The following is a 13,216-nucleotide window of genomic DNA, read 5'->3' as shown; positions in this document are numbered from 1 at the left end:
TGAGATATGAACAAAATCGCATGAGTTGTTTTTGAGAAAATCTTCCAACTCACCCTCTAAATTAAACTACCCTTTGTAGATTTTTTCAGGACAAATGAGTTATGCCATATTATCATGAAAACACCCCAAAAAAGAACCCCTTGTACATGTCTTCAAACAAATGAGTTATGTCATATTGTCAAGTCATTAACGAAATGTTTATTTATGAAGTATGAACAAAATCTCCTGAGTCGATTAAAAAAAACTGTCCGAAAAAAATTAACCCCAAGAGTAAACTACCCCTTTTCAATTTTTCCCAGATATGGCTTAAACCACAGTATAGAGTTGTTATTGAAATTTTAATTTATGAAATATGAACAAAATTGTAAGCGTCATTTTTGAGAAAGTCGCAAATTTTGATTTTCACGGTTCGGCATACTTCCCTTACTTTTAGGGACGGGAAGAAAATTCGAAAAACTCTCTGGAGAATCACGTAACACCTTAAGTTTAAAATTTGATCTCGATATGTTGAACAGTATGGTCTCTAGACTAATGATCATCGAAACGAACAGACAGTCAGATGTTGAAAAATCACTTTTTCGGTATGTATAGGCCATGAAATGTGCAAATCCGTTGAAATTTCGAATTCGATTTTTTCACGATCATCATACTTTCTTGTCTCCTTTCGTTGCTCGAAGATAAAAGCGATTCCGGTCCTTATGAGAGCCACCAACCTAGGACCCTAAAATGCCCATTTACTTCTGCCTCAAATCTTTATCACCGGAAGGAAAAAGACGCTGCCCTCGCAGCAAGAGGGACGTTATAATTTACCGGGTGTCATTATAGATGTATGCCCACAGACAGATTTAACTGACAGTCCAAGTTAGGAAATCGCATTTACAAATATTAAGCGCCCAGCAAGGTTTCCATACCACTGGTCAAATGTTTCTTCACTGACCCGACAGCAGAGAGTAAGCTCATAACCAGAGGCATCAAGATACAGCAGAGAATACACAAAGTGGAGGCTTCTCGTCATAACCCAAGATCACAACCCTTATGAAATTTCTACTCCTATGGCCATTCCAAATACCAATACAGTAAAGCCAAAGTTTGCTACAGATGTGGCAACTCACACTCATATAGATACAGTCTTCCAATCAACAAGTGTTTCTGTGCTGCGTAAAAGAACACGGGATATTGTACAGGAAGCAGCTGTTGTTCCAGTAAATCCGAAGTTGGAAACCTGAAGAGGGTGTGCAGCATCCAAACATAAGCATTAACTTCCAAAGAGGACAACGCTGGTCCTTGTTAGAGCTACAGGCTTGGCACCACACAATCTCCCATATACCCTGCCATCCTTTCCCACTAAAACAATGAACACAACTTCCCAACGAAGAATTCACACCACAGGAAACAAGCAACTTTAATATAAAACACAAAATCCAATAGGCAATAGAAAAATCAATGAAGATGTAATGCAATGGCTTCCATCCATAGAAACCTTCACATAAACAACAAACACTCGCCATAGCAACTCGAAAAGCTTTCAAAACAATTTTCCAAATCCACTTTAACGCCATAAGCATTGCAGACGGAGACCTATAGGTACACAACAACCTAACCAGCAAGAAGAATACTTTATCCGGAGTCCTGTTAAAATGTGTTCTTGATAGCGCCAATTCTCAACATTCTGCTGTATCTTCCGCTTCTAAATATATTTTCTTCAGAGGAAAGAATGCTGATGTAGTGGCTATTCCGTTCTCATCGTCTCTCTTTTCTCTTCTACTTATAACGAGCCTGTGTGTTTGGATTCTTGGATTGGGTTGTGTATTCTGTTGTGTACACTGGTCCTTAGAAGGCGCAATCTACTTGTGTTGTCGAGCGAGTGAGGCTGAAAATCCCAGTGAAGGAAACAAACGCCTTTTACTGGCGACTGTCTCCAGAGGATTTACAACACTGAGTGTCAAAAGTCACTATGACTATTTTGGGAGGCCACCACGGTGAAGACGATCTTTATTTTCCACTAGGAATGACCAACGAGGAATGTTGTGGGTGCAGCTTTCTTAACTTTTGGCCCTTCTCTATCTGCATCAGGGAGTAAACTGATGTCACTGTTGCTGAACATCCCTCTTTTCCTGGTTATCTTCCTAGCAGAGGGAGCTAAATCATTATTACCACAGTTATGTATACTTTTTTCTCTTCGCTATCTCATCTTGTAGATTGTAGGAGCTATCCGTTAAGACCGCTACTCTTGAGAGACCGAAAAAAAGGTGAACAGGAAAGCTAAAAACAAGAGGGACTCAGGAATGTCCACCTCTGACAGTGAGTGAAGCGTCAACATGCTTCTCCTCCTTGCTATTAGTAAACTAAAGCGCATGTCAGTAGGTATGGGCTGCGCTTTCTATCTATGTGAAGACATTTACATAAGAGTCTGAGATTGATACAGTAGTTGTAAAAGAAAGAATAAATATAGGAAAGCGCGAGATTTTTTGCTTTTGCAGCTGTGATGCAAGGACAGAAAGAAGGAAACCAGGAAAAAGACATAATTAGCCATGCTTACATAGGCAATTTACATAACAAAACCATACTGGGAAGAAATGACAAAAAATATGTGAAGATATTTGTTACTCTGTTCAATAAATTAATATTAAATTATTAGTCTGTTAAAATACCTGTAAATTCGGAATACATTGTTAATGGGACATCTGTTGTTTTCTAAATATGAAAATCTGGCCGTCTTCTTGGTACATTGTGCTCATCTTGTTTTCATCAGTTTGCAAGTGAAACTAAGTCGTCCTTGGGTGTTCATTAATTCTTCTTCTGTTCCTTTTTGAGCGTTTATCTTTTTTGAGTTTGATATATACATTTATCTTATAGTTGTCGGAATTATGTAACGATCTGAAAACCGATCGTTTCAAATCTTATTTGTTTTGGTTCACATTGTGATTATTGATTGTTTTATGTTATTCTAAATACTTGTTCATTTAATTTTAAGCTTATTGTTACTAATTTTAATACGTTAATATTAATTTACAAAACATTTTTTTTATTAAAACGAGTCTTTGAATTATAGTTTTCTGGGATACTAAATGAATCACTGGGCGGAAAATGCTTTAAATTCTGTATACATGCATTTTTATCTTTTTCTAATTATTGATCGATTGAAAGATATACACTAAATGTCTACATAAACCAACAGTGAAAGTTGGTAAATGTAAAACCGAATTAATTTGACGTTTAAAGTAATTTTAAGAGTTATTTAATCGAACTGTCATAAAAATATTGAAAATTATATTCTTTTCTGCAGTAAATAAATATAAAGGGTAAGATGTGTTTGTGGAATATCGTTGAAATGTACCATAATATGAATTGCTAAGAGCCTAGCCCCGCCTACTTCCGTATCCCAGTTGATTCCCAATGTAAAATTATTAAGTTTGATTTTGTATGCGATAATTATTTTATTAAATAATATAGATTTTCCGGAATTTAGAATGCTAATATTACAGCCTATGTACTAACACGAGATCGATGTTACGGATGTTTTATATGTGTTCTTAGCCATTGTTTATAAAGCTTCGCAGTCATGTGGAAATACGTCGTTGTCTTGAAATAATATATATACTGGCTGTAGGAAGTAAAGTGGTGAGATAACTGGTGTATCCTACAATCCGGATCGTTTAAAAGCAGACAGCTGTAATATGGCTCTTCTATCCTGGTAATTGAAATAAGCATTAAAATTTTGGAACCGAGATTTGGAATCTGTATTATTATTGTTATGACTGTTAAATGCTGTGAATCTACTTCCACGCATGATATCCGGACCTGCTCGACTGGTTATAATTGGAATGGAAGTCCGAAATGCAAATTATATAAAAGTTAAGGTCTTCTTAGGGCAACGAATGGTTGTTCCTATAATAAGAAGATGGGTAGTACTAGTGCGTGTTTTTAGAAAAAAAATTTAGCAGTCACAATTACATTGACTTCAATGCTAAAGAATTTTGTTGTTGCTCTATTAAGGGCTTCTGGGCTGTTATTTGTTGGAAATTTATTCTGATACTGCAATGAAAGTCGTTGTCCATTGGAATTGTTTGTTGATGTTGCACTCGGAAGTTTTTAATGTCCACTTAATATCTGATGTGGATTTCTAGTCAATTGTCGCAACGCTTGTTTATTCTTTTTGACCGGTGTTGTACGCCTGTCATGATAACGGCCGGAATCTGATAGTTAAGTAAATTCATTGTCTATTAGTATTTTTGGTGGTATCTGTTGTCCTGTTGGATAGGTCTGCTGCATTCATATGTATTGTGATTCGCCGCGTTTGCATACTCTTTTGTTTATGCATCTGTATTTCAAGTGCCTGGGTTGATTAGCGAGGAGTATGGCATGGTTCTCGCTTCGCTTCTCGATGACTGTACTGTTCTATCTGCATCCTGTTCTATACTCAATTAGTTTGTTCATTTCTTTGGCACCTTCAAAGAAGGGTCTGATTAGTGGTGTTCATTCTTTTTCAGAGTGGATACGTAGCTACTACATTTGTGAATTTCACCTCTCAGTTTGGGGTCTTGATTTATTTTGTTATCTTGTATGTTAATAGGTATTCATCGGACCACACATGTGAATGTTAATCTTTTTTTATTGTTAATCTTTTCTGTTAATCTAGGTCTTCTTACGATGTTTTTTCTCCTGTGTGAATTCTGTGTTCTTTTGATCCTTTCCCAGTATTTTAGCCCGAGATCCTAAGTTTGAGCCTCCCTTCAGAGCCAACGTTATATATATAAAGTTTTCTACGTCTTCTAATGTGTTAAATATCCTGCTTATTCTAATGATCTTCAGTAATACAATTTGCAGCCATTCGATTGGATCTAACTGATTCTCGCTTGGTATTATTTCTGTTGGTTTGGGGTCACTATATTCGTCATGGAGTATTTTGTCTTCTGTGGGGTTTCTTTTCTCCCTATCTCAGGGGTGTAGTCGTGTATTGATATAGATTTTTCTTACTGTGTCATTTCTGCTGATAGTTTCTTGTCTGATCTTGGCATCTGTATACTGTGTGTTGGTCCTAAAAAGGGGCCGCTGGTCTGGATGAGCATTAGGATAAATAGAGTCTAGTTAGGGAAGCGGTAACACTACTTTATGTGTTAGGTGCTTCTTTGTGCAATTCTAGAGTGACAATATTGTGTACTCGGCCGTTGAATGATGGCAAACCCTGTATAAAATATATGACCAAAACATCACCGTGGCCCACAATAGGGAGAGGGAGCAATGCCTATATCTCTATGAAGCAATATATGTAGTACAGGTTATTTTATTTTACTAAGTACCTCTTTTAGAAAAACAACAGGATTATCTTAAAACACTATCTTGTTTAAATATTGCTCTTCTGAACTCTTCTGTAGACTTGTCGAATACATATGATATTCTTTCTTTTCTCCTCTGGAAAAGTTCTAAGCATCTTTAGCTTTTAGAAACACGTTTTCTTCTGACCTCCTAATCCGAATCACGGTGTTATATGTGAAATATTTACTTTGTTCCTGCCTTTCGTTGCTGAGTTATTGGTGACCGAAGTTGAGGTTTGTACTTTGTCTAATTTTCGAAAAAAAAATCATTCTTATTATTTAGAACAGCATTTAGAAGAAAATACGTGGAACGAAATTACTACACAGAGAAAAATCCGTTCTCCGGACAGCGGTATATTGTACAAATATACGGTATCCTCTTGCTTACTATAGAAATCAGTACGGAGCATACGTTATCCGTATGCTACATAGGCACTGTCCTTAGGTGTTACATCACGCCGTTGCAGGATGTCTGACATTTAACAGTTTTCCGTATATCACATGCATATACTTATGTTACCTTCGTCAGCTATATATTATATACGTCCATTTGTATGCGAGATCCTGACCGCCTACATTGTTTCATACGGAAAGTATGTATAGATGGAACACTTATACAGAAATTATTATAAAACATGCGTTTTCAGTTATACGTCTGTTGTACGTTAAGTCCAAAAACTACAGGAATTACGCATGTAACCTATCTTTTTAAGTACGCCACCTACATTTTTTTTCTCAGTGTAGATGTTAACTTGAGGTACAATATTAACCTGTTAAAAAGCTAAGTTATTAAAGTCTTAAATAGAAATTTTAATTACGTCTAGTAGAAGTCAACCGTTGAAGTGTGTTTACTTTCCCCTAACGGTGCAATGTGTAACTTCTACTACTTTGTTTCAATAATAGCAAATGGAATATCGATAAAGTCACCGTTACCCATGACAGATTGACCCCATTCACGACCTCGCCGAAATAATCGCTCTAGCTATATATATTGCAAAAAGATAGAATTCAAAATTCGCTTTCGTTCAAGATTTATTTGTGCGGAATAACGGACAGACGGACGAAAGTATACTCAATTTTTGACCAGACTTGTAACAACACCCGTACACAACAACGTAACACGTACAGTGGGATGTGCGACACGATGTTATGATGTTCTATTCACAGTACGGGAATTCATAAAAGTGTAGACAGTCGGGCCGAATTGCAACGCGTAACATATCATGTTTTTCATCTGTCGAGTCTTTTCCTAGGTAGTTTAGTAGAGTCTTCCTCTACGAAGTTGGCTGCTTCTAGCTATTTTTATTCATCATACATAAAAAAGGAAGCCGAAAACACTGGTATGGTGGATGAAAAATGAGTTTGCGAATCGGCACATGTACAGTGGATCTAGTTTACTGTCTGACTTAAAGTTTCAATCTGTAAACGGACAATATAAAAATTGTCGAGTATGATAATCAGGATCTGTGCTGTTCCACCGAACACTCAGTGTTGATAACAATCGATGAACGCAAGCGCTACTTCTCACTCAATGGCTGAACATCGAAACTATATGCGTGCGGGTTAATGTTACGCATGTGTTTGCGAAAGACGTCCAGACTAGTAAAAATCGAAATATGTAACATTTCTTTGGTGTCACAGGAAAAGTCCGACTCCATTCGGAGCACAACTGCACAGAACACCCGAACATCATTTGCTTTGGCGTTATGTGCGGCGCGTCATTAAAGGAACAGTTCGACTTAGAAATGCATTTTTTACAATTTATTTCCATTTGTAGAGTTGAAAATTCTAAAAGGAATGGTGTTTGTTTGTTCGCGATACGTTCAGTCGTTAGCGAGTAACAGAGGAAAAAAGATTTCGTGATGACGTCATAGGTGGTCAAGGAGCGAGAGCATATAATCATATGAACGCAAAGTCCCATTGTCTTTCATTGAAAAAGAGTACTTCAATACATTCTTCGTAAATTTCGGGAGGAGTACATTTAGCCCACCCTTAAATTTTGGAATCGACAAAAAATAATAATTAGTAGTTGTTCTCTAAGACTCGGGTAAATTTGAATGGTATAACATGTATCCTTTTATATGTAAAAATTTCCAGAATTCAAATTTCAGGATGTTGGCCTAACATATAATCGTAACACTTGAAATTTAAGGAAACTCAAGATCAGTAGGATGTTGAACCTGATGCTTTAATATTAAAACCGATAAATATAAAAGAATATCAGTTTAACACTTTGAACGTTAATGAAATTCGTTGTCTTAACATTATAAGTGGAAACTTATTCTTGATGTAATCTGATCAGCTAATCACTTTTAAAACATTTTTAAAAATTTTCCGAAATTTTATGAAACAGTTTCCTCAAAGTTTCATTTGAAATTTTTCAATCAGAGTTTAATTTTTAAATTTTAGTTTCAAAACTTTCAAAACCTTAATATATATATATATATATTTATATATTTATATAAGGACGGTTTTACCCATCTCCCCCAATGATGAAGACGGATTTGCGCCGCTGGTCACAAGTTAAGGTCTGTCATTCGTCGGAAACTTTTCTTGGTACAATTTTATTACCTGATCACTTTGAAACTTTAGTTTTAAAGTTTTAAAGTGTTTTGAATAATTTCTTTTAAAATTCTTTTGATTAGTCTTAAATTTTAGTTTGAAAATGTGTTGACCCTTAGGATTGTAGATTATGACTTATAGTCTAAGGTCATTAGTGGAAAACTATCCTTGGTGCAATTGGATTAGTTGAGCATTTAAGAAGTTTTAGAAACTTTATGTTTAAATTTTTTATCACTTTTTCAATTTTTTGTTTGAACTTCTTTGTTTATTTGTTCAATTTTTAAAACTTTTGCACACTTTAAAAGTTTTTGAAAAATTGATTTTTTACAGTTCAAAATATTCTTGCACTCGTTTAGGTTTTGAAAATCTTTTAACTATCACTTTCAAATTTACATTTAAAATTTTATTTTCTGAAAACTTTTGTTCATTTTTTAAAATTTATTTCAACATGTTGTTTCAAGTTTGAAATTTCTTTTACTCACTGAAAGATTTTGAAAAATTTTCAACTAAATGATTTAGTTTGAAAATTTTTGCACTTGTATAAGAATTTTTTTTAAATTTTAGTTTGTAAATTTCATTTAAAATGTTTCACTATCTGAAAATCTACAACTCGGTGGAAATTACATGCTGCGGAAGATAATCATTTCTAAGGAATCGGAACAGTTTAGAACAAAATATCTGGCAATACTTTAAACAAGAATTATATAATTATCATGCAATTATACATGTCAGAAGTTTACGCAGCATCAGCAAAATTGTAGCACGACCGTTGTTACAATATAATTACTTATGATACCTTTTGGTTGGACATGAAATGAAAAACATAAATTAATTTTATATCTTACTTGTCTATAAACACATACACACTGGTTGGTTAACCACGTATACCCATGTCATTTAAAACATTTGAATATTTATTGTTTATACAGTTTGTATTGAGCGTATTATTTCAATTCGAAGTGTAGCCTTTTCTAGTTTATGGCAATATCTATAAGTGGAAAACCAATGTCTATATTGTCATAAATAAACTGTCTATTAATGCATATGTGTATTCAAGAACGATGTTGACAAGCTTCACAACGATAAATTAAATAATTTACACATTTTTCAATACATTTTTAGAAATATGCTTGTCTTGTAACACACTTTAACAGAATGTTTCAGACACTACAATGAACTTGTTAATTTGTTCCGCTCAGTTTGTAACAGGTAAACAACATTGCGAGGCACATGCAATGTACTTTTCTTACGTATAACACAATTTTCTAGCAATAAGTACGTACGTATCACCACTTCATTCTTTGTGTCTAATAATTTCACAATTGTCACATCCTCTTCAGCATGAAAATAATCACTATTACGGTCAACTAGAGTAATGTTTCCACGCCTCAATGTCCAATTGCACACCAAACACTTCTGCTTTCCCAAATTTTAGGACAGATTCAAGCAAGATAGTACTTATATCAATAATTACATTCTTCGTTTAGAATGTTGGCTAACAAGAATTCTTTATAAACTTTAACGTTAGCAGTACACATCTTTCCAACTAGAATGCTCTTGCTCAAATGATTTCATCATGTATGAAACTGCTAGTCCTTGAATGTTGATTATGTCATGCTGGCAAAGTAAAATAAATGATCGTTGTTATTAAAATGGAATGTCGTAGTGATGTTGTAAGATCCAATGAACATAAAAACAGATCCACTAAACATTTGTAATCCCTACATAGAGAATTATTTAGTTAGTGTATGTCTATTTTATAATGTCTATTATACATATATTTAATTTTCTATTAAAGGTGGCTCAGTGGAGTACTTCGAACTTACAGGGTTAGGTATCTTTGTTGTCTATCATCATTTAAATTAGACTATTTTTCCTAAAACAAGCAGAACTGAATGTCTCACTTGTTTAGACAAAGCACTACACCACTAAATTTCTTTAGACAGATCAACTAAAAACATCAACACATACAGTAACTAAGTGGTATTCACATAGAAATCTCGCGAAATATAGAACCTGTTAGGTACACTAGTATTCAAAAGTTAGTATTTCCTGTCATCTTTTATTAAGTTTCACTAAATCAGGTGCATTAAAAATTCTTTAATTCTTGAATAATTTCCTATTTCCTTAAAAGTCTGAACAGAGTAGGTTACGCATTAAATTTCAAGGGATTGTGTAGTAAATCGGAATTGATGACCCCATCAAACTAATCCTTTTTTAGAATAAACATACAGAGCTTGTGTTTAAGAAAATTAATAGTTCTTATTATTTTATGAATAATGTTTTAATCGTTTTCAAGAGTTGCTAGTAATCTTAACTCTGTAGAAATGATTTGGCTGGATAATATTCTATAAGGTGCATTCTGCTATAAAGTAGTAATATTTGTAATAGACTTTAGCATATCAGATGCGCTTAGAAACTGTAAACAAGTTATCATGATGACGTTATGATGAATACTTTTTGAACGATGCTTATGTATGAGAATAAGAATCTACAGTCATAGCGGATGTGATACAATTCTGCTAATTTTGCATAAACTTGTACTGACTGTATGATTGCTTCATGATGATGCAATTTCTTGTTTAGTGTTGCCAGATAGAAGTGATTCTTTTCTTTGGCATTTACAGTGTTTTTTTTTTTTTTTTTTTTTTTAGCAAATTGCACTAAGAATAACTTTACACAATGCATAACTTTCATGCATGAATGCTTTTTAGAATATAATTTTCTGCATAATTTGTATAATGTATATCAATTAATTATAAAAACTATTTAACGTCTAGTAAATTTTGATTTTTTTCAGTTTCAAAAAGAGACAAACGTCATGATCTTTGATTTCGGAGGAGGAACTTTGGACGTATCTATTCTTACAATAAAAGGTAAAGAATTCAAAGTTAAAGCAAGTTCAGGTAATTCGCATCTTGGAGGAGAGGATTTAACTAATACCCTGGTGAAACATTGCATTGAAGAAATCAAGAGAAACCACAGCCAAGATATAACACAAGACAAAAGAGCATTACGTCGACTTTACACTGCCTGCGAAATTGCTAAGCGTATGTTGTCCTCTGATTTGACAATAAATACGCCAATAAGTGTCGACTCCTTGTATTGTGGAGAAGATTACCAAAGCACAATTTCTCGAGCTCGTTTCGAAAGTCTCAACATGGGATATCTTGATAAAATCTTGGATCCTATCAAGGAATGCTTGATCGACGCCAAACTTGAGAAAAGAGACATTGAAGAGGTTGTTCTTACAGGCGGATCTAGTCGAATTCCAAAAGTTAGACAGATGATTCTACACTTTTTTGAGGGAAAGCAGCTTCACAAAGACATAAATCCTGATGAAGCAATTGCTTATGGAGCATGTCTTCGAGCAGCACAACTCGGTGGAGACACATCTGAAGAAATACAAGATTTGGTTCTCGTTGATGTGACCCCTTTCTCAACAGGTATTAAAGTTGCCGGCGGTGTCATAGTAGTGTTTATTCCTCGTAATACGACATTACCAGCAAGAGAAACTAAATGTTTCAGCACCTCAAGAGATAATCAGACTACTGTAATGGTTCAGGTCTATGCCGGTGAACGTGTCAGAGTAGAAGATAATTACTTGATCGGCACATTCGGCCTTTCAAATATTCCACCAGCTCCAATGCGTCAACCGCAGATTTTTGTAACATTTGATATTAATATAAACGGTATACTTAATGTAACCGCTGTTGAAAATTCAACTGGGATGAGTAATACTATTACTATTACGAGCGATAGAAATAGTTTCTCCAGGGAAGATATTGATAAAATGATTTCTGAAGCTGAAAGATTCAAGCTTGATGACAAAATGTTCAGGGAAAAGTGTGCAGTTAAGAATGCTCTGGAGAATTACTGTTGCAACACAAAGAGAACCATTCAGGAAGAAGGAGGAAGGCGAAATATATCTCAACGCGACATGAATCTAATAATCGAAAAATGCGATGCTACTTTTCATTGGCTTCAAATAAATCAATTTCTTACGAAAGAAGAAATGGAAGAAAAGCAAATCGAGCTTAAAGAGTTATTTAACCCTATATTAGTAAAATTTTATGAAAGACATGTCTCTAATCCGAATCCGTTTAAAAAATCCCAAAGAAGTTTTCTTTGCTCTCTGTCTTAAAAATTACGAAATATGGAGATTCTCATTTTCATTGTGTTCCACGAACATTAATACATTTATATTTTAATATGTTAAATTTACAAAGCACTTGCCACGGAATAAGACTATCAAATTATATGTTTAAAATATATTTCTTTCGAAATATATGTTTAAAGTAAGTAATGTTTCATTTTTAGCTTTATTTAAAATAAAAGAAAATCGTTATATTCATTCTCACGTCTCTCGAAAATGACTAAAACTGGTTTGACTAAGAGTACAAGGACACGTGATGGAAATACTTGACGATACACGCTAGTGCGCGACTAGAAATCATCGAATCGACAACGTTCTTCAGTTCTTCTCTTCTCTTTCTAAGCAAATTTTCCGTCTAACAATATTGTCTGACTACATTTTCTTCCGGCCAAACATACATGACACATCTCATGTTCAACGTTGATAACCCAATGATCCAAAATATCAATAGCAAGAAATACTGTAAAATTTCAGTGTATATCTTAAAAACTAGTTAAACATTGTTGAACAACCAATCTATTAATGTAATTTCTGCACATTCATGTAATTAATGTCTACTAAATATTAATGTAATTTCCGAGTTGTTTAATTAAAGAATCTTCCGCTATAATATTTGAACCTACTACACTAACTTATTCTAAACTGAAAACCACAGAACCCTTTTTGTTAGTGAATAATTAGGATTTTCGGATAACGTTCTAAGTAAGTTAGACCATCTTGTTTACCTCTGTCATTCATACCTCTGTACCACTCATTTTTATTATTGCTGCTACTTGTTTAATTCTTCTTATCCGCGTCCTTTTCCAGCCTCCAGTACCTGTTAACTTTTACCCATTTCCTCATTGAACTTGTAACGAGTAACAGTTGGAGTTAGCTGACTGGAGAATACAGATCCATCGCTGCACTTTGAATCAGGAGAGTTGAAAATGCACCATATAATTTTAGATAAAAGTGGAAGTATTGGTTTAGAGTCGCTCTTAATTTTTATTTCTAATGCCAAAAATTGTTTTTACTGTGCGTTTTTGAAATGTTACTATTTTGTAACAATTACTCAGATCAATCTGTTAAAATTGCTCAGGTATTAATAGAGTACAGCGGGGTAATTTGAATAATGTTAAGCATTTTGCTAGCTGGAGTGGAAACGCGGCTCGCCATGTTAGTGAACCTATGGTGGATTTGTAAG

At 34.3% G+C, this 13,216-nt stretch overlaps 1 protein-coding gene across 1 annotated transcript in view; it reads left to right on the top strand.

Annotated features, from left to right (window-relative positions):
• The window catches only part of LOC145690331 (heat shock 70 kDa protein cognate 4-like), a 128,356-nt gene extending 115,740 nt beyond the window's left edge, over nucleotides 1–12,616 (top strand). Inside the window, exon 3 of the mRNA XM_081765117.1 lies at nucleotides 10,678–12,616. Within this exon, the coding sequence (XP_081621243.1) occupies nucleotides 10,678–12,021 (1,344 nt within the window). The 3' untranslated portion in view covers nucleotides 12,022–12,616. The remainder of the gene's footprint in view (nucleotides 1–10,677) is intronic.
• The last annotated feature ends 600 nt before the right edge of the window (nucleotides 12,617–13,216 follow it).

The sequence above is a fragment of the Thermobia domestica genome, chromosome 7, assembly GCF_964235325.1.
Source record: "Thermobia domestica chromosome 7, izTheDome1.hap1.1, whole genome shotgun sequence".
In the NCBI taxonomy this organism is placed as follows: domain Eukaryota; kingdom Metazoa; phylum Arthropoda; class Insecta; order Zygentoma; family Lepismatidae; genus Thermobia; species Thermobia domestica.
Note: the sequence above shows the minus strand (reverse complement) of the source record. Positions and strands in the feature narration are given on the sequence as shown.